Source organism: Rhinolophus sinicus, chromosome X (genome assembly GCF_036562045.2).
Source record: "Rhinolophus sinicus isolate RSC01 chromosome X, ASM3656204v1, whole genome shotgun sequence".
NCBI lineage: Eukaryota > Metazoa > Chordata > Mammalia > Chiroptera > Rhinolophidae > Rhinolophus > Rhinolophus sinicus.
In genome coordinates, this window is record NC_133768.1 from 12,880,396 (window position 1) to 12,907,157 (window position 26,762).

General features: G+C 41.8%; 1 protein-coding gene across 9 annotated transcripts in view; it reads left to right on the forward strand.

Moving 5' to 3' along the window:
• Positions 1-26,762, forward strand: part of REPS2 (RALBP1 associated Eps domain containing 2) — a 194,789-nt gene that overhangs the window by 60,664 nt on the left and 107,363 nt on the right. For all 9 annotated transcript variants that reach the window (XM_074323770.1, XM_019746269.2, XM_019746270.2 and 6 more), the window contains exons 5-6: positions 1,761-1,858; positions 20,684-20,819. In XM_074323770.1, the coding sequence (XP_074179871.1) occupies positions 1,761-1,858; positions 20,684-20,819 (234 nt within the window). The remainder of the gene's footprint in view (positions 1-1,760; positions 1,859-20,683; positions 20,820-26,762) is intronic.

The following is a 26,762-nucleotide window of genomic DNA, read 5'->3' on the forward strand; positions in this document are numbered from 1 at the left end:
TTTTAGAATCTGGTACCCGTTTTATTTTTGAAATTCTTAGGTATTCTTGAACGTCACCTTCTGGATATCATTCCCTGGGTTGATTGCAGAGGTAGAGTCTTTATGGTGAAGTTACTTGTGGTCTGTGTTCTAGTTTGAACTGCTGAGTGATGAAATCTTCAGAGTTTGTTTTATATTCCTTCTGTTGGAGAAAGATCATACTTCCAGTTCCTCATTAAACCTCTTGTAAGGGGATCTAAAAATTATTTTTTGCACATCTTCTTGGGTTTTATTTGGGAGGAAGGAAAGTAGAGGCAACAAGTAACACCTACCTTTTCACCTCCTGAGTTCAGATCCAAGTGTAGAATGAGATAGGACTCAGTCTGGTGATGGCCTGAATATCAGCTGTGGTACTGACAGAGCTGATCAGAGCACATGTCTTACATTTGTGACCACATGGGCTTCAGACACTCACTTTTCCAGTCTCAGGCAGGTGTGGCCAACCGCTAGTATCCCAAGCATGGTACAGTTTACTGTGGTTCAAACCTTCCAGCATTAAGAGTTTAATTCGGTGTTTCATCAAAGTGGAATGATCTTAAAAAATCCTTCTCCAATGACGACACCTGCCTACCAGCTGAAACTTATTTTTTAAGATTTGGATTATGTGCTCTCTGTGTATGTTTCTTTTGTAGTTTTTATATTTTTAATCATTCTTAGCAGGGTCTGAAAATCCACTAAACGATTTGCCAGGCAGTGATTTGGATATTTTAATGTGTTTTGATGTGTTACAATCTTGTGCTCTAGTTTCTTGGAGGAAATACGAAAAGCAGATGTGAGCCCAAAAATGGTTGGTTGTTCTTGACGTGCTGTTGTTATACCTTCTTTATTTTCAAAAGATCACACTATGCTAAAGGTGATACCATAACAGGCTGCTCTGCTCTCTCTACCTAACTTTATTTATAAGGAAGCCACAGAAAGAAAGCTTTTTACTTATTCCCATACTTCCACAAACTCGAACTGTTAACCCCCACAGATCAGAAATGGTTTCATCGTGGGTGATAATTTGTCCTTTCTAGTGGAGTTGAATACTACCTGGTTATGTTTAACTGTTTTTCTACCATCTTGGCAAGGACATTATTAAGTGTTCTGGAAATAAAAGGAATGAAGAAATGCATTCATTTCTGTGGCTTAAAAACTTTTCTTAAAGGTAGCAAAATTATTTTTAGGTTGGTCATTGAATGGTAAATATCAAATACATTCTTTTATATATTTTTCTCTACTAGGTTTTACATTCTTTCCAATAAGGAAAAGAAGACAGTGCCATTTATTTTTCAAAAATAAATGATAATGTTGATTCTTGGTGTTCAAAATGCATATTCATTTTCTTTGGGTGGTGGGTGATGAATAAGACTTTTAAACAGGAGGGTATACACAATGTACCTTATATTTAGAATTTGAATACTTATAATGTGGCACTTCTCTAAACACTCATTGTTTTCTATCCCAATTCAGGTTCTCACCATTCCACCCTTACGATTTATTCCAAATGTTAACCCGATAGAAATATTTTCCTGCCTTACCATGAATCTTTAGATTGTTCGGTGAAATCGTACCCAGGGGTACCAGGGTTTCTTTGTCCTAGGTGGCCCTCATCATGGAAACTCTTAATGCCTTTGCTAATTCTTCCCTGAAGAGCAGGCACTGCATGAGTCTGAGTAGGAAGTCATAATTTTGGGGTGGAATCTTTGTGTACCATGCTGACTTTCCCCCTCTTGTTTCAGCTCCTTATGAAGCTAGACAGCCCTTTGTCCAGCCTGAGGGACCCTCGTTGGGGGGCCCGGGAACCAAGCCCCCTCGGCATCAGGCTTCCCTCATCCGGGTAAGAGATGTTGTGGGGTTATGCCAGTGGGAGATTTTGGGGACATGGCTTTTTGATGGGACCTCTTCTTTTTTTTTCGCAAGAAAGATATAAAACTGTCCCCTCGTGCAAATATTGTACTTCTTGTTCTGTTGCTTATATGTTTTCCTCAATCATTTTTTACTACATGTGTTTCTCAGTGTCTCTCCACTAATCCAAGCTGGTTCATGGCTTTTGGTATGTCTAAGGAGTCCTTCCACTTTCATCTACTTAATCATTAGGTATCTTCTTCAGGAGAGCTTTGGTTTATCTAAAAAAGCCTACCTTACCACTGTCTTATTCTTTATTACCACTCATCCAGTGCATAGTTAGCTGTTGCCCATTTTTTTTTTTACCTCCGATTACATTCAAGCTTTTGGAAAGCAGAGGTAATTCTTCTGTATTCTCCCCCAGTGCCCAGTCCAATGCTGTTCAGAGAACAGTTATTTTACAAGTGGCAGCAACTGCTCTTTCGTATATGTAATAGATACAAAAGAAATATTATGGCAGAAGCACACGTGATATTTCAGTTTTTCCTGGCTACACCCATAGCTTAGAACATTTCAGCCTCCTTTTCTCCAGTGTTTTCCTTTGGATAAAGCGCTCTTATTTTTTTTCTCTGTCTGCAACTGTTTTCTTGTGGAGATCTCGGAGTCCGGTGCTGGGGAAGTCATATTCCCAAAAAAGGGTATATGCTGTGTGTGTGCCTGCATGAGATAAATTATGAAAAAAGTGGGTTCTCTGTTTGACCCTAAAGACAAGAGGAAGTAGGATGGTTTATATAACATTTCAGTTGTCCAACTTGGGAAGAAGGGTCATTTATGCACAGGCAGTTCTACTCAGAATAGCAGGGTGTTGTCAGATACTCTCATAAAGAAAAGGGCTGGTGTGTGGACCACAACAGACAAAGGCCAAGGAATAAGGAAGATTGTGGTGGTTGGTGAATACCTGCTGGGCAAGGGGACTTGTGTTAGGCATGGTTAGAACTTTATCTTCTAAGATGGTACTCTGTGTACAAGGAACTTTCTTAAAGACAATACTTTAACCATATGCTGTGTATTTATGTGTAAGGATTCCTACAACTATAAGATCTAGGTAGTGTTATATCTGTTAGTATAGGTGAGTTCACTGTGGCTGAGAGAGGTCAAGTAATGGGTCTAAGGTTTCATGCATGACTCCTAAGTGGCAGAGCCAGAATTTGAACCCAGGCCTGTCCAATGTCAAAACCTGCGCTTTAAAATACTTTGCTATACGTTAGAGCCCCATATGACCAAGGAGACGAGGTTCTAGAGTTGCTGCATAAATAAACAGTGGGTGTAGTAAAAAATATTCCAGGAAATCCCTTATTCCTACCCCATCGGAGAGCCAAGATACCATTCTCTCCTAGGTTCAGTAGAGCTTAGTTTTACCCTCTACTCGGAACAGACAGCTGTTGCTTCAGCTGAGCCCCAGGGGTAGTAGTTGGCTGCATTTAGAGGTCCTGTGCTACAAAAATATATCTTTAAATGCGAGAATCATACCTACAGTGGAGTGATGGTTACATTAGTAAAGGTATCGGGGGGACTGGGGTTCATCTAAAAACTCCTCATGATGTGGCTGTGTATGTTTTTGCAGAGTGTATTCTAGTGCTGTGGAGACCAAATCCTGAAGGGTTTGAATGATGGTCAAGCCAGCAGTAAAGCATGAACTTGGCAATGGTGGGACGGGGCTTGCCGGGCCCTTTCTACCTAGCACGCTGGATGGGATGGATGGCCAGGGGTTCTCACTTGGATTGGTATCCTTTGGCTTCTCTTCAAATCTCTAGGTCCATTTTTCTGCTGATAAACATGTTTCTTGGGCACGTCACTCGACTCATGTTTACTAAACACCTATTCCATGCCAGGCACTGTGTTGAGAATACAAAGATGAGGTATAACATTCCCATTCACTTCCCTCATGGGGCTTATAGGCTATTGCAGGAGATGGCCATGAATCAAACCATCACAATGTAAATGTATAATTATGATATATGATGTGAATGGAAATTATACTATGCTTCGAGGGTGAAACATGGGCAGGGCTTTTGACCTAACCTTTGTGGAAAAAGTGTGTCAAGGAAGGCTTTCAGTAGGGAGGGACATTTGAGTTGAAACGAGACAGATTCGTAGATGTTAACCAGGTGAAGGGTAGGATTGGAGGGAATGGGTGAAAAGAGGAGGGAATAGCACATACAAAGACATTTTCTATGTGCTTAGCATTTGCTACACATTGTCACTTTCAGTGCTCAGAGCTATTGTATGACGTAATTCCTGTTTGTTATCCCATTTTTCAGATGATAAAACCTGGGGTTTAAAGACCTTATTTTATTTGGCCAAGGTCACAGGTAGGAAGTGGTGGTAGGGCTGGAGTTCAAACACTGGCCGTGATTCCTTAGTCTCTGGCTCACGAACCAGACGGATGGTGATGTCATCTGTTAAGCTGAGAAGCCCGGGATGAAAACCTGGTTTTGGGAGTATTGGGGAAAGATCATGAGTTCAGTGTTGGATGTTGGGATTTGAGGTTTTGAGACAGCCAAGAGGAGATGTCAGAGATGGTAGGATATATGGGTCTGGAGCTTTGAGGAGAGCCAGGCTGGACCTAAGTATTTGGCAGTGATTGGCCATTAGAAGGACTTATGGTACGGTGCAGAAAAAAACAGACAGGTGCTTGTCCGGGGTCCGCCAAACTCTGTGTGACCTTGGGGCAAGTTCCTTCTCTTTTCTGTAACATGAATGACTTGGAATGGATTTCACAGTCCATTGTAATAGTCTGCAACAGTCTGATTCCCTTAATGTTTGCTTGGCATCAGTGGAGGCACCTCCCCCTCACCCCGGTTTGGAGCATTGCCTTCTGTTTAAGATGAGAGCAAGGGGCCTTTCTTGGGACAGCAGTATGTGGTTTTCATGGCTGATGTGTTTTTCTTTCTTTAGTTCTTAGGTTTCCTTCTTATGCTTGTCAACTTGGTTTGGCTGGACTCCATGTCCCAGAAAGCAAAATGCCAACCTGAGTTAGTCATGTAGATGAGAGGATCTGAAGTGAAGGTTCTTGGTGCTAGGGGATTAATATGGATTGGGCATGGTGCTAGGCTAGGCCAGGGTAAGGAATTCCCCTCGCACTGCCATGCTAGCGTGCTGATGGCAAGCTGGTTGTCTTCTAGGCTCCTCTGTGGCCTTGTATTCAAGCCCTGCCTGCCTGATCGGGAGGAGGTGGCTTCTGGGTCCTGGGGGAGGCTGTTAGGGACCCTGAGCCAGTGCTATTGCAGCTCATGGGCTTGGCATTTTAGAGGTGCTTATGCCAAATTCAGTGTCCAAACATTGGAATGAAGAGTCTTTTTGGTTAATGTTTTAGGAATTTCAAAATCTTTTTTTCAGGTTTTGGATGTTTTTCCCTTGACATTTTTTATGCTGAGCACATCCTATGTTGGTGGATGATTGACAGTGGTTTGTAAAGAAATGTTTTCTTTCTTGCTTCATTTGTTATCATGTGTTTACAGGTCATTTCCCCAAGTTATCCTACCTATTGAAACTATAAAGTCGTTTGTAAGTTTGCTGGTATAGGATTTGGAATTGCCCCTTGTGCTCCCACTGTACCCCACTGCCTCTGTTTTTGCCACAGTTGCCAGAAACTACCTAGTGTTAAGTTCTTGTCTCATTGACTTGTTGGCGGTTTTGACACTCATTCGTCATTTGGTGCATGATCCCGTCCACTCCTGGTTTTCTTCCCGCTTCTGTGACTACCTCTTCCTAATCTTTTCTCTCAGTTCTCCTTCCTCCATGTGCCCCTTACATGCGGATGAGCCCCAGATCCAATTCTCACTCTATTGCTCTTTAGCTACATGGAGGCTGAGGACCACATAGCTCCATCTGCCAGCCATCTTCACGCGAATGGCCCACTGTCGCTGTAAGCATGTCTTTCTCAAAACCAGCTTTCACTCTTCCATTCATGGCTCCATCCATTCGTCAGCACAGGCCAGCGTGCCGGTCACCGTCCCTGAATCCTCTCCCGTCCCTGAATCCTCTCCCGCCCCTTCTACCCATTCAGTTACCAAGTCTGGGGCATTTCACTTTCTAAACACCCCTCTTGTCTGTCCATTGCTCCGCACTTCCTCCTTTCAGGCCATCTTCTGTCACCAGATCAATTACATCAGCTTCTAAGTTTCTTCTCGCTTCCATTCTTGCCCTCTTCAACTCCATTATCCTCACTGTAGACAAAGTGAGCTTCAGAAATTGGGTCCTCCTATTCCCTTGATTGCAACCTGTCACACTTTGCTCACTGCTCTCAGGAAATCATCCACCTTCCTGCCTGGCTCCGTGGGCCTGGTGTTTGGCCTCTGCTGTCCTCTTCAGCCCACTGCTTCTCTTCCCTCTCTCCTCCTGCCACACAGAGGTTCTGGTCATTTCCTACACGATCTGTGTTCTCTGGGTGGGAACCTGACTTTTCATCCTTGCTTGGCCTTTGTTTTCTCCTTTCTCTCAGTTCATCTATGCATTTTTCCACTTGTTAACACGTAGTGCAGATATTTTCTAATATTTCTCGTATATGCGAGCTTTCCATTTTTCATTCTTAAAAAATGGTTCGTTGCTCATCTGCTCATTTATCTGAGAAGCTCAGCCAGTGGGAGGGGCTTCTGTTCTTTATTGGTTTCCCATCCTAGAGACATTCTGTGTTGTCTGTTTCTTTCGTATCATTCCAGGAATGCGTTATGCATATGTAAGTAAATATGTGTTCTTATAGCTATCTAATCTATGCAGTATATTTTTACCTGACTCTAGGGATACAGGTTTGGCAAATGAAATACCCATCCAGCCAGAGCTCACTAGAAAAAATTCTTTTATTTTAAACACTCACTTTTCAAACCCTAAACATACATGCAGTGATTTCTTCTTCTCTTTCTGGAGGGATGGCCTTAACAGTCTTTTGGGAAAAATTATCGATACTATTCTTCCCACGTCAAAGACAAAATAATGACAAACAGCATTCAGAAAACTTTACCACCCTGCCATTCTACTTAGGAGTTTTGGCTGTGTTTTTGGTGGACGTTTTCTGATAAACAGGTAGGAGACGGGTTGTTAGACATTGCTAGCCAGCCACCATGTTATTCTAAAAGTCTGTAACTTGAAAAACATTTATTTAACTTAGTTGTCTCCTTTTTCCCTCATTCTCACGCAATCTCATTTTCTTGCTACGCTTCCCACCACTGCCTCCAAACTTAACTATAGGTACTTAGGGCCAGAAGCAGATTCTCTTTGTTCTTTGGATCCTTTTGGAATGGTTCTAAATAGCAAAGCGTTGTGTGAAGGGTGCTGAGAGAAGTGAATGCCCCAAGGCTCTGTTGGAGTGGTGTTGGCATAAATCCGGAAAGAACTGACAGTCATCACAAGTAAATTGTTCATTCTAAGAGTTTTGATGGGAATAGGAAGCAGTCTTTCTGGGAAGTTGACATTGCATGGAGAGAACTTTTTATGATGCGAAAGGTAGTTTATGGGCAGACTGCACCAGGATGCTGGGCGGGTAAGGAGAGGAGAGAGCAGAGATTGTGGCTGAAAGATTGGGGTAGAATTGAGTGAAGTGGCTTAGAATTGAGGAATGGGAGTCTTGGTGCTCTGAGTTTGGAGAAGAAAGAAACAGGTAAACGAGTGGGGCATCCTAGATTCTGCCTCAACCACTCTAGTTCTCTTACCTAATAATACTCAGCCCAGGGAAATGACCCGCAAGGCAGGCTGGGACTGCAGGGTCCAGCAATTCTCACTGAGGCATCATTAAGCTTGTGAGGGTTTGTTTCTTTTTGCTTTTCCTGTGGAACCTCAGGCATTTTGGCCCTTATTTTGGAATCTTTCACCTCTTCCCTTTCCTGAGAGCTCTGACAGTGCCCATGTGGGTACTTCATAAGGCCACTTGCACATTTTGTTCTTGCCCTGTTCCCCTACTCCTCCCATTGCAACCAAACCCTCGGGCTGATGAGCCACCGAAGAAACACGTGGATATTCTCCTGAGGGGTGGGAGCTAAAAAGCCACCTGATGGTGGGCTCCCTCCTCACATGGCCACAGCAAAAGCATGCCAAGGCTTTGGTGGCATGCTTCAGATGACACAGCAAATGCCACACCGTTAGTGTTTGGATCCTGGGTTGTGAGATTTCAAATGCTCTTGTTCTTAAGAGCAATTAAACTTTTAAAAAAGGTATGTCAAAAATTCAAAAGACACAGAAGGGCACGAGGGAAAAGTGTCCCTTCCATCCAGTTCCCCATCCCAGAGGCAACTAATAGGACCGATTTCTTTTGTACCGTTCTAGGAATATTTTATGCACATACTGTGAATATAGGTGCACTACTTTTCTGTGTAATTATGTAATATGTGCAAACCACATAGTTCCACCTTTTTACACATATGGTAGCATATGATATGACTGTTAGGCACTGTGCATTTTTTGCTTAACAATAAGTTTTAATAACCTTCTATACCGATACATAAAGTACTTCCTCATCTTTTTGGGTTTTTTCAAATGCATGGGAGTCATTGTGCATCTTCCATAAATCATTTAACCAGCCCCCTGATCAACATCTACAACTTGCAATCACAGCATTGTTTCCATATATATATATATAATGTGTAGACATTAACAATATGTAGACATTTCTCCCAATTATGCCATTTCTAGGAATTAGTATTGGGAGAAATGTCTACACATTTTTAATTTTTGATAGAGATTTTCAAATTGGAGATTGTTTCAATTTACCCGCTTACCAACAGTGTATGAAAATGTTTCTTTTCCCGTACCCATACAAACACAATGTGCTAAAAAAATTTATGGATCTTTGCCAATCTGATAGGTGAAAAATTATGTCTTGGTATAGTTTTAATTAGCAGTTCTCTTTATTAGTGAAGTGGAACATCTTAAGTTTATGAGTCATTTGTATTTCCTTTTTCTGTGAATTGCTTCTTCATATCCTATGCTCTTTTTTTTTCTTTTGGGTTATCAGTGTTTCCTTATTGGTTTGTCATTTCTACCAGTCTGAAACCAAACCCTGGTGTCTCTGTCCCTTTGGTCGAGTGAGAGGCTGCAGTGAATGTGGAAAACTGCTCCTTGTGTGGTCAAGAGGAGGCCCTGGAAGGAGGGTAGGGACCCCAGCTTCTTTTCAATTCTGGAGCACCCCAGGCTGCCTGCAGTGGGGGGTTCTTGTTTAAACCTTCATGGCAGTAAAGTTGAATTACTTAGTTTATGGGTAGAGATTAGGGCTGGGAAAATCTTCTGTTATGGATGGTAAGTGTCAACACTGTGTGTGTGTGTGTGTGTGTGTGTGTGTGTGTGTGTGTGTGTGTTGAGCTTTCAGCATTGCTTAGACAATTAAGTTTTCTACCTCTGGGTGAAACGGAGAGAGGGAGAGAGGGAGAGACGAGAGATGGAGAGGGAGAGGGGGGAGAGGAAGGCAGGGAGAGAGAGCATGTATGTGTGTTTGCCTTTGTGTGTAACAGGAAGAACTGGTTTGATTAATTTTTATAGGAATGCATGTACCTTGTTCTTGATGTGACATCTCGTTTTACCAGATTCATTTCCCATCATCAGAGCCTCATTGGAGTTTTACCATCTCCTAAGAGGTGAAAGGTTGCTGTGTCCTCAGCGTGTTCTACTTCACTGAGTCTATCTGAGCGGTCACGTCACCACAAAAAGGTCCTACTGTTCATGGCATCAAGCCTCCTTCCTACTTATTTTCTTCACCTACTTATCATTCTTTTTCCGAGATTCTAGTCCTTATTTTTTAAACATTTCATTTCCCTTGATACTGAAATGGACTTTTCTCAGCCGAAAGCTGTCTTAGCTGTCTCTTATTGCATTCCTCAGGTGCTTACCTGGTACCCACACTTCTTAATTGAAGTGATGTTAATTGCTTAGTTTCCTTGCTGGGAGGTACTTCTACATGAAAGGCAAAAGTGTTTTGTGTTACAGGATGAGAATAGTAAAAAGATACTGGATCAATGAAAGAGAGGTGACTGGGATATAAAACGGTACCTGGGATAGAAATTGAAGGGTGTTTTGGAGGGGGGGCGAAGACATTGATTTGGTAAATATTAGGACTGATTGGAATGGGATGCTGCCTTAAGGCCTTGCAAAGTCCATGCTTTAGAGACAGCAGGGTGGTAGGGGAGGGTCAAAATGGTAGGCTAGTCCACGTTCGAATTCTAGCGTCCATGTAGTGGTATTACAGCAGGTCAGTTAGACTACTGATGAAAGCAAATGAGCATTTTATTTGTGGGGTCAGCTTTGCTTTTGCCTACCAGGTATGGGCATTGCATTAAAGGCTTATGGTGTCCAGAACTTTCCTGGTGACAGCTATGGTCCACATCGATTTGGTGGGCAGGAACACCTAAATCAGCCTCTGAGAGGTAGCTGAAAACACCCAATTGAACCCCTGGTCTCAGAAAGTACTTTTGAAAGCTGGAAAGGAGAGTGGTGTTTGTTTCCAGCATATTCCCCAGGACCTTGTGGTCTCAGTTTGTTAATATATACCAGGCTGTGAACACCAAAGGCTCTTTTAGAACAGTACCACTTTGTTCCCAGGCCCATCAGCATTGCCCTTGACCTCAGGGGCAGGTAGTGTCCCAGTGCTGTGCTGGCCCCTTACCTCACATGTGTCCTTTCAGTCCTCTTGACAGTCTTGGAAGGGAGACTACTTGCAAGATTACATCCTCTAGTCATCCATTGAGAAATCCGAAGTGGCTATATGGGTCAGTCACCAGGGCAGGGGTATCCTGAGGACTGCAAGCGTGGTCCCTGCTCAGGGAACTTGCAGCCAAGTGGAGGGGGAGATGGATGCAAATCAAAGGATCCCACTTCTGCATGTATAATGGAAACTGGTAATTGCCCTCAAGGCAAGGGGGTACTTGGTAGCGTATAACAGAGAAATGTTACCTAGGGCTAGACAGTGAGGGAAGGCTTCCGCAAAGAAGTGAGGGGTGATTAGGGGTAACCAGGCAAAGGAAGGTGGTGCTGGGAGGTGAGGAGTGTCTCACGTAATGGTAAGAGCCTAGACACGGGCATGCGTTGGTCAGGGTTCTTGATTGTGGACGACAGAATCTACTCCGGCTAGCTTAAGCACATAGGAATGTATAATAGGGGTGTGGATAGCCCATCACGTTTTTGGAAGGGCTGAGTATTCTGACTGTTCTGAGCTTGCAAAAACAATCCCCAAAACCACACAGCAGGACCACATGGCTAAGGAAGCCTTGCTTCTGCCACAATCAGAAAGCTACAGAATTGGTGACTGCTGCCATTGCTTTCAGCTCCAGCTCCACACCATGCGTGACCTGGAGCAGCAGAATGAATGCTTTGTTCCCTGCCTCTTTCACCATGTGACTCAGCTCTGAATCAGTCTTCCGTAGGAGTGTTTGTTCAGTGGAACCTAAGCCCCATCCGGAATTCTAGCAGCCAAGGTGTTTGGACAGTGTGGTTTTGACCTGCCGACCTCTGCAGTGCAGGGAGTTATGCTCAGAGGGGGCGGAGTGGGCGCTGAGTGAGCCAGTCTACCATGTGGAGATAGCATGGGGAGGAGACAGCTGACAAACTAAAGGGCCTGTGTGTTAGAGCTCGGAGTGATAGGGAGATGAGGCTGGAGAGGTGGGCAGAGCCCCGTGGGCTGTGGCACCGCCTTTTGAGTGGGGGAACTCATGGCTCAGAAGCTAAGTAACTGGCCCAGGTCTCATGGTGAGTAACTGACCATCCCAGATTTGAACCCAAGTCTGTCTGCCTGCAGAATCTGCACTCTTTTTGTACCTTCAATCTGTAGCCTCGTTCTGTAAAGCATTCCTTGAATTCAGCCCAAGTTCTCGGGGCATCTGTTTCCAATCTGACCTCAGGCTGTCTTGAATGTTAAGGGGAGGACATGGTGGAGAAGAGACAGGCAGCCTTGACCTAATCGACAAGAATGGGGCTGGGGATGGTAGTGCAGTGGTACTAGAAGTCTGCGGACTCGTCAGTCTCCTCTTACTGCTGATTTCTCGTTTCTCCGCTAAGCAGAGAGCAAAAGCCTGACAACTGCAAAGGGAAAATGCCCTTCTGGAGCAGCAGATCTTGGCTTCTGATGGAAGAATTGGAGACAGTGATTACTCATAAGCATTCCTGATGTTAATCAGCACAGTGTTTGTGCCGTGTACTAAAACAACAGTGAAATGATTGAATACCTGTATTATATGGCTATCCACGGGATTCTTTCCTGATGTGAAAACGTGCCAGATGCTTATGGGCCAATATTATGTGAGAAATAAGATGATGCTCTGTCTGTATAATTTAATAGTTCATTGGCCAAAATCTACAACTAAACTAGATCATGGGGAGGCAGATGTAAGTATAGCGTATTTATATCTCAAGCTCAGATCCTCTCTGTCTGCAAAACTGCTGCAATGATTTCAGCATTGCAGTGAGGTTGTTCTTAAAAGGAAACGGTACATTGTTACAGGATGGATGGATGAGAGCGAGAGAATTGTGGGGCTGCTGATGAAGAGTATGTGCTGTTGGACCCCCGTTCACGCTCTGGCTCTCCCATTTGCTAGCTGTGTGGTCTTGGTAAGCCACTTCCCTAATGCCCAGTTTCCTGTTGTGCCACCTGGGAGTAATGGGACCCACTTCATAGGGTTATTGTGAAGATGAAAACAGTTCACAAGTATTAGGCACTTCCAGTGGCTGGCGCGAGGCAAAGTAATGAATATGTGTCCTACCCTTCTCCTGTGGCTGGGGGGTGGTTTTCAAATTTTAGGTTATCTTAATAAGCAGCAACTGCGTGTTGTCCGTTAGATGCAGAGAGAGTCCTACAGTTTGGCAATCAACCTTCTAAGCTGTTGAAAGTCGATCCCTAAGTGAGTTTGGTAACATGTGGTTAAAGACAATTTTATGGATTTATTTCCCTGAAGAAACTGATAAGGTTAAAGTGCTCTGTTAGGATTTAATTTGAACGAACTTCTCTACAGACAAAAACTAGGTTCTTTATTGTGATGTCCTGTGAATCTCTAATTATTTCAAAATAAAAAGTAAAAATAAAAAAGGATATTTTTTTTCAAGTGCTCTAACTTCATAGGTCAAGGAGAGGGCCCAGCCCGTACACTGTTGAGTGACATTGAAAAGTGCATATAAAGTTCAGCTCTAGGCATTGTAGGAGAGCTCAGCTTAGCCTTTCTGTCTCGACCAGAATTGGCAATTTGTCCAATCATTTGTTGGTTTACTCATTCAACAAATATTTACTGACCCCAATCTATTTGATAGACACTTTTCTAGGTGCTAGAGATACAACAGTGATCAGAATAGACAAAATTTCCTGCTCTCTTAGACCTTATATTATAACGAGAGTGGGGTGGGAGACAGACTTAACAAGATTTATAGAGTGTAACACAGAATGGTTTAATGTGAAAACAAAATTGCTGAGATCCATCTCCTAGTCTAGCTCTTTTTCTTCACTCCTCACTTAGCAGTTTTCCCCTAACCCTCTTTACTCTGTACATCTTCCCCGGAATCTCCTTCAAACCCATGAAAGATAAACTCCTATTAACCAAATATAGAAAAACGGCTGTAAAGATGCATCCATGTGCTGTCTCACAGATGGTCTGCACGGACAACCGAATTATAATTAGAAAGTTGTTTGGGCCCAGAATCGTCCTCTGTCATTAGGTGGTCAAGTTACAAAGTGAAGATGGCCTCATGCTTCCATCTTCTGTGCAGGAATGACTGTGGTTGGGACTGGGCAGGTTTGCCTTCCCTGTAGGCCTTGCTTGAAGGATAGATTAGCTAGGGTAACAGCTGCTGTAACAAATATGCCATGTATTTTAATGACTTACCACAATATGCCTATTTGTCACTCATCTAACAGACCAAAGATCTGGGAAGAGCAAATGGTCCTGCTTGGAGGTGGTGCCAGTCACACGTGCTCACATTACATTGGCCAGAACTCAGTCACATGGCTGCACTTAACTGCAAGGGGGGGGGGAAGGGGGCAGAAAATGTCATTCCTGGGTGGGCAGCCACTCAGTGACAGTTTTTGCTACTCCAGGTGGTTTGTTTACTAAGGCACCCAAAAGACATTGTTATAAGGTCATTGCACCCTCAGTGAAATGGCTGGACTTGCTTGCAGCATTTACAGATGCCTCCGGGGCGGGATTATATTCTAAACAGAAATGTTCTATGGTTGAAACAATATACATACCCTCCTGAAGTTCCCCCTGACAATGCCTCCTTGCAATTCATATTATTCAGCTATGCTTGATTTTTAAGATACTTCAGGGTAAATGTCACCTTTTGGGATTTTATTAATAGTATTACTTTTTAATGAGTCTTTTGAAGTCTCTTTCATTATAAACAGCCTGTTTTCCCGAGAGATAATAACTTGCAGTGCCAAATATTTGCATTTCACTTGAAACAAAACCAAGGGTTTGAATGTTTTAAATACAAGCAAATCTAATTCTCCTGTGTCTAGAGAAACTGTATAATGAACCATATGTATGTGGCTTAAGCAGACAGATGTGGGTGATTTTTCTCTCTCTCCTTTTATTTTTTCTTAAAAATACTGGCAGAGCTCAAAATTGGCACCAAGTCGCAAATATCTCCGCCCAGCCAACCAAACCACTGGAGTTGGAATTGAACTTGGGGAGGCCTCTTAGGGTGCATCCAGAAGTGGAGCTTTTCCTTCTTCTGGCTTCTACTTGGAAGCCCAAGGCTCCACAGCTCACCCACCCTTATTTCTCAGTGCCTTGAATCTTTGCAATTAGACCTTCTCTCTTAGGTGACTGACTTTGAATAGTTGTATCGGTTGTTGTGGTTTATTTTTAGGTTCATTTGGAGGAGATGGTTCCATGTCTCTGGGTCCTGCAGTGAGATGGCCCCATAGCTGCTGACAAGAGAGGTCCCGAGCTGCCATCCATTGCTAGAATGGGCCTTCCTCTGGTGGTGGCCAGATGGCTTTCTTTTTTCTCTCACTCCTCTCATAGCCCTCTCTACCCTGGGGTCACCTTGATCTCTGACGGGTTACTGATATGGCCTGAACTGGTCTTACCTGAAGTGATCTTCCTATAACTCAAATCTGATTATTTCAGTGTCCTGTTGAATATGTCTCTGTGACTCCCTATTATTTTCTAGATCCAGTCTAAACCTCTTAACCTGGTGCGCCTGGGCCTTTGTGACCTGGGCCTTGCTTTTTGTCTGGACCATCTTGAGATTCCATGCACATCCTCTCTACACTAGCAGCCCTGTCTGTCTATTTGTAGCCCAACCCAGCTACTTAAGGAGATGGCTGTTTTCTCATTTTTTGGATATCTTGGCAAATGCTGTTCTTTTTGCTTGTCTTGCCTTGCGTGTTCAATAGCATTGCTTCTCAAACTTCGAATCAACTAGAAGGCTTGTCAAACCACAGATTTCCCCGGGCTCCACTCCCAGACTTCATGATTTACTAGGGGTAGGGCCTGGGCTTCTGTAATTCAACCAAGTCCCGTGGTGGTGCTGATATAGGCAGACAGGGAGTTATACTTTGAATAGCAAAGCTCTAGAATACCCTGTCTTATCATAGCATGCACTGCACTGTTTTGAGATTGCCTGTCTTTCTACCTAATTGGACTTGGGGCTTCCTAGGAAAACGAATCTGTTTGCCCATTAGTGTATCCCTAGTGACTAGTGTCTGGGAAATTGTTGGTGTTCAGTAAGTATCTGTGAATGAATGAATGCGTGAATGAGTGGGTCACTGTTTATGTAGCAAAGTTCAGATCATTTTGCTTCTTGTAGTGGATCAGCTTTCTTTTGGAATATTTCAGCCTGAGGCTATGGGGAATGTGATCTACTGCTTCCATATGTCCTTACCTGTCCCTGAAATACTTACTTTATGGATATGAAACTTCAGAACTTCCCCTAGAGATCAGACCATAGGTGAACTACAGGGAGACAAATAGGGACTTCTTTTTTTTTTAAATTTATTTTTTAAATTTATTGGGGTGACAATTGTTAGCAAAATTACATAGATTTCAGGTGTACAATTCTGTATTACATCATCTATAAATCCCATTGCGTGTTCACCACCCAGAGTCAGTTCTCCTTCCATCACCATACATTTGATCCCCCTTACCCTCATCTACCACTCCCCTCCCCCCTTACACTCTGGTAACCACTAAACTATTGTCTGTGTCTATGAGTTTTTGTTTCTCATTTGTTTGTCTTGTTCTTTTGTTGTTTTTGGTTTACATACCACATATCAGTGAAATCACATGGTTCTCTGCTTTTTCTGTCTGACTTATTTCGCTCAGCATTACACTCTCAAGATCCATCCATGTTGTCACAAATGTTCCTATATCATCTTTTCTTACCGCCGAATAGTATTCCATTGTGTATATATACCACAACTTCTTTATCCATTCATCTATCGAAGGACATTTTGGTTGTTTCCATGTCTTGGCCACCGTAAACAAAGCTGCAATGAACATTGGAGCACACGTGTCTTTATGGATAAATGTTTTCAGAGCATTTGGGTAGATACCCAGGAGAGGGATTGCTGGGTCATATGGTAATTCTATTCGTAATTTTTTGAGGAACCTCCACACTGCCTTCCATAGCGGCTGCACCAGTCTGCATTCCCACCAGCAGTGTATGAGGGTTCCTTTTTCTCCACAGCCTCTCCAACACTTGTTACTATTTGTCTTGTTGATGATAGCCATTCTGACTGGGGTGAGGTGATATCTCATTGTGGTTTTTATTTGCATTTCTCTGATGATTGTGATGTTGAGCATTTTTTCATATGTCTATTTGCCATTTGTATGTCCTCTTTGGAGAAATGTCTCTTCAAGTCCTCTGCCCATTTTTCAATTGGGTTGTTTGTTTTTTTGTTGTTGAGTTGCACGAGTTCCTTGTATATTCTGGATATTAGCCCCTTATCGGAGGCACTATTTGCAAAAATCTTCTCCAAATAGGGACTTCTATTGCTAGATCTCAAACTTTATATTATGAAATGGACTCATAGATTTTCTTTCATTAAGCACAGCATAGAGTGATGTTTCTGCATCTCTTTCAATATAAGACATACCCCATGCGCTTACTAGAGCCAATCAAAAAGTGGACCTCACACTACTTTTTAGCATCTGTGATGTAGCTGCTAGAGACTGTATGCGGAATATGATATGGTTCTAGCCCTCCAGGTTGAAACCTGAGTGAAGATAGCCAAGAATACTCAATGTTCAAACTGTGTGATGCTTACCATCATTATAATAGGATTCATATTTTTTAAGATGCTCAAATCACTTGGTTTATTAAATTAGTTAAAAATACGCAGTGACAAGCAGGGGGAAAGTGATGGGGGTAGGGTAACATGTTTCCTGCAAGCCAATTGAAGGACCGCACTATGTACAGGTTACACAAGCCCACATGCCCTCTTTCATTGTTGTAAGGCCTTTTTGGTTTTAGGGAGCAGGAGCTGTCCTGGCCAGCTTAAGTTTTCCTGATAAGGAGGGGTTGGGGTTCTCATAGGAATCCAAAAAATGAAAGACCAACAGTGGCCCTGTGGTCCTGAGGAGCAGGATTGCTTGGTTATTCATGCCTGTTCTGCCATTAACAGGCTCTTGCCCCAGTGGCCTTGATTTTGCTTTGCTGATCGCTTATTCAGCTGCCAACAGCCATCCTCAGCTCCTACTCTTTCTAGTGCTTCTCTGCCTCACAGGTTCTGCTTATGCGTGGCTCTGGCTCCCGCATGACTTTATGTGCCACCTGGCCCTTCTCTACATCATAACTCATACATTTACAGAAGGTGCCTATTCAGAGTCTGCTTTCTCTGCTTGTTGGTCTTCATATTTCTTATCCACATCCCCAAGAATGAGCATCTGGCCCAGGTTGTTCTTGCTAGAGAAGAGCTTTCTATGCCAGAGCATCCCAGATGCCAGCTGTTGTGTGTCCCTCCCGCCCCTGGACGCAGTTGGGTGAGACCAGGGGTGAGGCGGGTCATGCAGTACACACGTTCCTGCCAGGCCCATCTTTGTAGCAGAGCTGGGGATCAGAAGTGCCCTCTGTAGCGGCTGTGGGTCTGGCAGGTACATCGGGCAGGTAGAATTGAGGATGGGCAGCATTTGAGCAGGCTTGGATCAGAGGAAGGCTGTTCTGGAACACACACACACATCTGACCCATGAAGAGCGAGCATGTGGGCCATCGGAATCCTGCGAGAGTGAGGCTGGATTATAGGCGCCATGAAGGCCAGGTGGAGAGGGTGGGTTTTTTTATTAGGCAATAGGTCATCTTGTAAGCTTTTAAATGGAGGAATCAATCACTTTCTCTTGTCCATTCTGGATTCCTGCTGTCAGAATAAACTTGAGACCTGCTAAGAGGCCACTAACATCGCTCAGGAGTGAGGTTATGTGGGAGAAGAAATAGAGTGAGCAGATGGTCCTGGCATTGGAGAAAGAACAAACACGGGCTGACATTAACAACAACTGGATATGACAGCTTCAGTTCCGGGAGGGAAGGAATGGATTCCAGGGGAGTAGTAGCTTCCATGTCAGAACCAGGAAACACAGCAGCCAACCCCCAGCACGGAGATACCCGTGCCTTCATTCTCAGGGCAGCAGGGGGACGGAGCTTTCCACCTGTGTCCCTCCGGCTTTGTGAACCATCTCTGCCTGCTTAACTGTTCACCCATAAACATCCGTTCTTGTCTCTCCTGTCCATGCCCAGCTCTCTGGGTTCTTTTACTCCAGCTGTTTCTGTCGGTGCTGACCTGGAGGGCAGTGCTCCTGTGAGCTCTCCACGTGATCGTCTGGCCAGGACCCCAGTCCAGTGCACGCTGACAGCCTCCCCCCGGGTTCTACCCCCGGAACCCACTCAGACATCTGGGCTCATTCACAAAGTACTGCTGGAACATTTGAGTTTGGCTCTGGAATTTGGTGGTAGCGTTTTGGAAGGTTGTGTGGTCCCTCAGGTGCTCAGACTGACTTTTGATCTTCCATGCTGATTTGTATTGTTTCTTACCAGAATGAATAAGGGGTTTCTGAAAACAGTTCAGATGGATGCAACCCAATTTTTAAAAACCTGATATGCCAGAGCTTGACTTTCAACAACAGATAAAAAAAACGGGCAATTATTTGCTGATTGCAGGGGTTCACTGAAGGGTATGGGAACATCCCTGAAGTTTTCCGAGCCTTTCTCAGAAAACTTCCTCATCTGTGAAAAGGGATAATGATACCTGCTGTGTCTGCCTCTCAAACGGTTTGAGATGCTTGCATGAGATAGGGATGCGTAAATGCTTTGTAAATTTCAGAGCACTCTATGTATTTAAGGTATTAACTTAATGAATAGTGGCTTCCAGGGCATTTAAAAAGGGTTTGATTTACATTTAGTAGAAACTCACCTACCCTGTTTCCCTGAAAATAAGACCTAGCTGGACCATCAGCTCTAACGTGTCTTTTGGAGCAATAATTAATATAAGACCCGGTATTATATTGTATTATATTATACCCGGTATTAGATATCATATTATATATTATACTTGGTCTTATATACGACCCGGTCTTATATTATGTAAGACCGGGTCTTATATTAAAATAAGGCCGGTGTCATATTAATTTTTGCTCCAAAAGACACATTAGAGCTGATGGTCCGGCAAGGTCTTAATTTCAGGGAAACACGGTAGTATGAAACTTCAAAGATGACATATCAAGGTTAGATCACAGCTCAAAATTTTATAGTCTCATTTCTTCTCTAAATGTCGTCAGAGGAGTGCTAGGTATTCCTGGGAATAATTACCTCCTGCAATGGGGTGTGTGTGTGTGTGTGTGTTGGGTGTTGGAGGTGGTCTGCTGTCTTTTTTAGGGATAGTGTCTAGAATGCCCTCCTAATGATTAATTCCTTGATAGTGTGTTCAGAAGTGGCAACTTGATGGCTCATTAGCAGGAATACGCTCCCTTTCTTTTCTAGTCTCCTTTTGTCCTCACCCTTCCTGTGTTCACCTCTTGGTTCCGGGAAGGTGGCCCTTTGCAGTAGCACCTTAGCTTTAGGGTAGATCAGAGGGATGGAGCAAAGTCCTGGGCTGCTCCTCCCAGAATTACCATTTTTACTTCTTTCCCCACTGCCTAGCAAGCTTTGTTTTCTCCTGCACCATTTCTCTGGTTCTCTGCATTCTTAAAACCTCAACTGTGGCTTGTGCGCCCCCTAGTGGTACGTCTGATGCACCCCTGTTACCCCGTTTGTGGTACCATGACAGCTATTCTCTCCGCCCAGCTCTGTTACTAAGTATTAATCCCAGTTCACAAACACAGGGTGAGAGGTTCAGTGATCTTGACGTGCCACTCAAGTAGGACCCGGGGGTGGGGGGTGGGTGTCGGGGGTGGGTGGGGGGATTTAAGTTGGAAGTTTTGATTCCCAGATTTATACAATGGGAATGTCTCAGAAAAAAACACCAATGTGATTATAGCTTTCCTAGATTTTTTTATGGTTTAAACAGAATCTAGATTATTTTACTATCAGCTCATCTGAAAGGATCAAAATGTGGTGAATATTTGAAGATAAGAATGATGATTTTCTTAGCCTTCCTTCATCACACTGGAAAAACTTTTGTCACTCACTAAGTTTTGAGGATTTCCTGCTCAGTCCTTACAAGTTTGGGGAATACCAAAAAAGTATAAAGCATGATGTCTGTCCTTCAGAAGTTTACGTTCTAGTTATGAGGTGCTTACATTTATTCCTTTGAGGAAAAAAATAAATATAATGCATGATAATTTTAACTGGTGATTAATATTTCTCCTTCATCTCACTAAAGAGACTCTCTTAGCATTTGCTTATTTATTTTGAAAGTCCTTCTCAGTGGAGAGAGAACCACAGGATAACAGTAATTACCCAGACGAACCCTGGAGGATAACAGAAGAGCAGCGCGAGTACTATGTCAACCAGTTCCGATCCCTTCAGCCCGACCCGAGTTCCTTCATTTCAGGTAATGAAGTCTGACAGGTGAGAGTGTTGGTCCCAGATCACTGTCTCACATGAATAACAGTGCACATCTTGAGAAACAGTTCACACAAAATGAGTACGACAACCTTCTTTGACTTCAATTTGTTTTCCTCTAAGATCGATTTTCTTGTCAACTATAAACCATGCAGAAAAACACTTGGCAATGGCATTTGGAAAATTACGTTTCAGTTTCAAAGGGGTTGCACAGGAATTTGGGGGAACCTGGTCCAGACTTGGGCTTTCGTAGCTGGAGCAGTTCTTGAAATGATTCTCGTAGAGTGTGGCACCAAGGCGACATCTTTAATTGCTTAGTCATTATATTAGCATTAGAGCAAGGATGTAATGTAGTCTCCTGGAGTGAATGGCCCAGTCTCCTGATGTTATATATGCCGTAGAAATTCAAATTCATGCTCGCTTTCTTTGGCTCAAGACTTTCTCCTCTGGTTTTTCTGAGGGGAAATTAAAATATGGGAGGAAAATTGGCCCGCATTTTTATGCCCACATGTCAGTTCTTCTGGTTGTCTTCAGAAATATGTATTCCTGTTGAGTTCTCATGTAAAATTCAGGCTGAGAGGAATTGATTTAATTTCTGTGTGCCTACATTTTACTGTGCTGAAGACTAAACAAACAGTGAAATAGTAGAGTCTGGAAAAAAAATTCATACAACTTTCTTTTTGTACTTCAATTTTGAAGAATAACAATATGCCCTTGATAATTGTAACCTGACACTGAAGTGAAGACTAGTACAAATTTTCTCTTGTGAAATAAGGTGTGTAATTGAAATATACTTGTATAATTGCAGACATCATTTTCTGATTGGTGGTAATGGGTTTATTGAAGGCAGAATATTTTCGATATAACAAATTAATGTTGACAGCATGATTTTAAAAAATAAGCTGAAACAAATTGCACGTACTGTTTACTTGCTTACCTTACCCACTGCTTGTGAGCTTCTTCACGGTGTATGCAAATGATGAGACAAATACAAATAAATAGCTGTTAGGAATGATTTTTACTTTCTTTTAACTTTTTTATTTTACAGAATTTCAAATATAGATATAACTAGAGTGGCTGGTATAACAAACCCCTATGTACCTATCACACTGCCTCATTGATTTTGTTATTTCTATATCCTCTCAGCCCAGATGATTTTGAAGCAATTACCAGATCATTTCATTTGAAAATATTTCAGGATATATCTCTAAATATAAGGCCTCTTTTAGAAACATAACCACATTTCAGTTGTTTCCATATCTTGCCTATTGTGAATACCCTGTTTCCCCGAAAATAAGACCTAGCCGGACCATCAGCTTTAATGCAACTTTTGGAGCAAAAATTAATGCAAGACCCGGTCTTATATAAGACCCGATCTTATATTACAGTAAAATAAGACCGGGTCTTATATTAAGTTTTGCTCCAAAAGATGTATTAGAGCTGATGGTCTGGCTAGGTCTTATTTTTGGGGAAACACAGCAGCACTACAATAAATATAGGGGTGCCCATCAATAGACAATTGGATAAAGAAACTGTGGTATATTCATACAATGGAGTATTACTCAGCTATGAAGAAGAATGAAATATTACCATTTGCAACAACACGGATGGACCTAGAGAATATTATGCTAAGTGAAATAATTCAGACAGAGAAAGACAAATACCATATGATCTCAAATGTGGAATCTAAAGAACAGAATAAATGAGCAAACAAAACAGAAATAGACTCAGAAATATAGGGGGAAAAAAGTGAGGGTTGCTAGGTGGGAGGGGGGTGGGGATGGGGAGAAGGTAAAGGGATTAGAAAGTACAAATTAGTAGTCACAATATAGCCATGGGGATATGAAAGACAGTTTGGGGAATATAATCAATAATGTAAGTATTTTGTAGGATGTCAGATGGGCACTTGTCTTATTAGGGAGACCACTTCATGGACTGTATAGATACCTGACCACTGCGCTGTACACCTGAAGCTGAAGCTGAGTAATATTGAATGTCAATTATAATTAAATGTGTATATATATATATATATATATATATATATACACATACATACATATATATGGTCACAGGATGTGGGATGTGGAGTACAGCGTAGGGAATAGAGTCAGTGGAATTGCAGTTATATACGATGTCAGAGGGGCAGTAGATTGGGGGGAAGGGAGTTATCACTTTGTGAGGGGTGTAAATGTCTAACTATTACATTGTTTCGTACACCTGAAACTAATAAAAAATAACCATAGTTCATTGGCACATGTTTAAAAAAATAGAACACAAATTCCTTAATATTATAAAGTTTTCATTGTTCAGATTTCCCTGATTGTCTCACAAATACCTTTTTAAAAAGTTTAGCTAGATCAAGGTCAAGAGGGGTTCATATATTGCAATTAGGTGATGTCTGTTTTTGGAAAACATCTTTATTTAGATATCCACATACCATAAAATCCACCCATTTAAAGTTTACAATTCAATGGTTTTAGTATATTCACAGAATGTATTCACAATCTAAATTTACAACACTTTTATTAGCCCCCTATTAGCAATTATTCACCATTCCTGCTCTCCCCACCTCCCAGCCCTAGGTAACCAGTAAACTACTTTCTCTCTCTATAGATTTGCCTATTCTGTCTGGGGTCTTCATATAAATGAAATAATATGTCGTCTTTTGTGTCTGACCTCTTTCACTTAGCGTCATGTTTTTAAGCTTCATCCATGTTGTACTATGTATCAGAAGTTTTTTCCTTTTTATGGCAAATAAATCCATTGTATGGATAGACCACATTTTATTTATCTGTTCATCAGTTGATAGGCATTTGGGTTTTTCCTACTTTTTGACTGTTAAGAATAAGGCTGTATGAACATCTGTGTGCAAGTTTTTGTGTAGGTGTATGTTTTTATTTCTCTTGGATATGTACCTAGAAGTGGAATTGCTGGATCAAATGGTAACTCTGTTTAACCATTTGAGGAGCAGTCAGAATGTTTTCCAAAGTGGCTGCATCATTTTACATTACCACAAGCAGTGTGTGAGGGTTCCAATTACTCCACATCCTCGCCAACACTTACAGATTGTCTGTTGATTTTAGCTATTCTACTGGGTGTGAAATGGTATCTCTTTGTGGTTGTGATTAGCATTTCCCAGATGATAAATGACATTGCGCATCTTTTCATGTTCTTATTGGCCATTTGTATATCTTCTTTGGAGAAATGTCTATTCAAGTACTTTGCCTTTTTTTAAAAAAAATTATTGGGAGGTAAGAGTTCTTTGTGTATTCTAGATACAAATTCCTTATCAGATATATGATTTGCATATATTTTTTCCCAGTCTGTGGCTTGTCTTTTTATTTTCCTAATGGTATGTTTTGAAGCACAGAAGGTTTGAATTTTGATGATGTCCAGTTTATCTATTTTTTCTTTTATTGTTTGTGCTTTTGGTATCATATCTAAGATAGTATTGCCTAATCCAAGGGCATGAAAATGTACCTCTATATTTTCTTGTAAGAAGGAATCTATATTACGGTTTTATCTCTTACATTTAGGTCTTTGATCCATTTTGTGTTAATTTTTGTGTATTATATGAGGCAGGGGTTCAAATTTATTCTTTTGTGTATGTATATCCAGTTGTCTTAAAGCCATTTTTTTAAAAAAACTATTCCTTTTTAAAAATTTTATTTATTTATTTATTTATTTGTTTGTTTGTTTGTTTGTTTTTTAAAATTTATTGGGGTGACAATTGTTAGTAAAATTACATAGATTTCAGGTGTACAATTCTATATTACATCATCTATAAATCCCATTGTGTGTTCACCACCCAGAGTCAGTTCTCCGATAAGGGGCTAATATCCAGAATATACAAGGAACTCATGCAACTCAACAACAAAAAAACAAACAACCCAATTGAAAAATGGGCAAAGGACCTGGAGAGACATTTCTCCAAAGAGAACATACAAATGGCAAATAGACATATGAAAAAATGCTGAACATCACTAATCAGAGAAATGCAAATAAAAACCACAATGAAAAAACTATTCTTTGTCCTGTTAAATTGTTTTAGCTTTCCTGTCAAAATTCAGTGGATGTAAATGTGAGGGTTTATTTCTGGATATTAATTTTATTCCACTGATCTATATGTGTAGCCTAATGCCAGTGCCACACACTGTCTTGATTTTGTAGTAAATTCTGAAATCTGGAAGTGGGAATTGTTCAGCGTTGTTCTTTTCAGTTTTATTTGTTTTGATTTCAGTTTCTAAGGATAGTGTTTTTAAACTTTAATTTTATATTTGTATAAAATATTTACATTATTCTAAATTCGAGTCTACAAAACAATTTACAAAGGAGTCTAGCTTTTATCCCTATGCCCTCTACCTTGTTCCTTCCATGCCCCTATAGGTAATCACCTTTTTAATGATTTCTGTCTGTTTTAAAAATAAAAGCAAATACATGTATGTGTGTATCTATCTATATATGTTGTGTGTGTGTATTCTTATCTCCATCTATTCTTATAAAAATGGTAGCATGCTATTTATACTTTTCTCCACCTTGCTTTTTTCACTTAACAGTATATCATGGTGATATGCCATAGTCACATGTAGAGATATTTCCCATTACCTTTTATAGCTGTGTACTGCTAGATTGTTTGAATGTGCAAACATTTATTCAGCCTGTCCCTTATTAGAATTATTCCTAGTCTTTTGCTGTTACAACTATTTCTGTTGTGAATAGCCTTCTGCATGTCTTTTTATATTTTTGTCAGCCTATCTTTGGGTAATGTGATTTTGGTAGATACTACTAAAAGCCCTTCATTGGTGTTGTGCAATTTTGTCATCCTGCCAGGATTCTAGGAGATGCCTATTGCCACCACAGTCATGTCAGCAGAACATGTTAACTAACTTCTGCATTTCTCCCCATCTGATAGACAGGAAATCGTATCTTTGAGTGGTTTTAATCTACACATCTCTTATGAACAAGGTTGAAACTTTTAAAAACATGAATGAGTCAGTTGCATCGATTTCTGTGAACTCGCATAGCTCTACCCATTCTTATATTGGGTTACTGGGTTTTATTTTTTTAAAGATCTCCATGTACTTGGTGTGCTACCATTTTATCCCTGATATATCAGTGCTGTGTGTAGCTGTCGTTTACTGCACTGAGAGACTCCTTATAACAACAAGTCTGAATCTGTGTTTTGACCTTTGGCTGCTGACAGTTTTGAAGCCTACCCTCCCCCTCTACCTCCCGTCATGTGGCTCTCCAGCAGGTCTGAAAAAGGCTGGAGAGAACAAGGAAAGGAGGCTGGCTTGGGGTTCCTCTAGTGGTTGAGGGTGGGGCTGCGGCTCAGCTCAGGGTTTGAACTTTCGTCAGCCCCAAAGGAGGAAGCACTCTGCTCTCTCATTTAGCTTCCTCTTCTGGCAACTGAACTTGGTAGCTGTCAGCTTCCCTGTGGGCTCCACCACACCCCTCTGGGACATGATGGTACAGCAGTCTCTACTGCCCGTAGGCCAACCCCGGTCTCTAGCTGTGGGTTTGGGCCTAGTGTGATTTGAAGAAAGGATATCAAGGGGGGAAAGAAGAATGACATGAGAGGAAACTGTCTTTATGTCTATAAAACAGCTGGGAAATAGGCTTTCAAGACATTTTTGGCAAATGTCTGACACGGTTGTTACATTGATGGCCAACAGTCATATGTCAGCATTATTTCCAGGATACTTTGGGGGAGAAGATCATTGGTTGATAGGGTCTTTTGCCTTCCGTCCTTAATAATCTATCAATGGTAGTCTGCTTTAAGGTCCATTATAATTCATTGTTTTAGACCAGTTAGAAGACTTACAATTGCCCTGGAATGACTTTTGACTTAATTAGCTTAAAATAGAGCTTGGGGCTTTGATTTGACTATTCTTTGTGTTAGAATTGAGGCTTTTGAACTGTGAAACTGTTT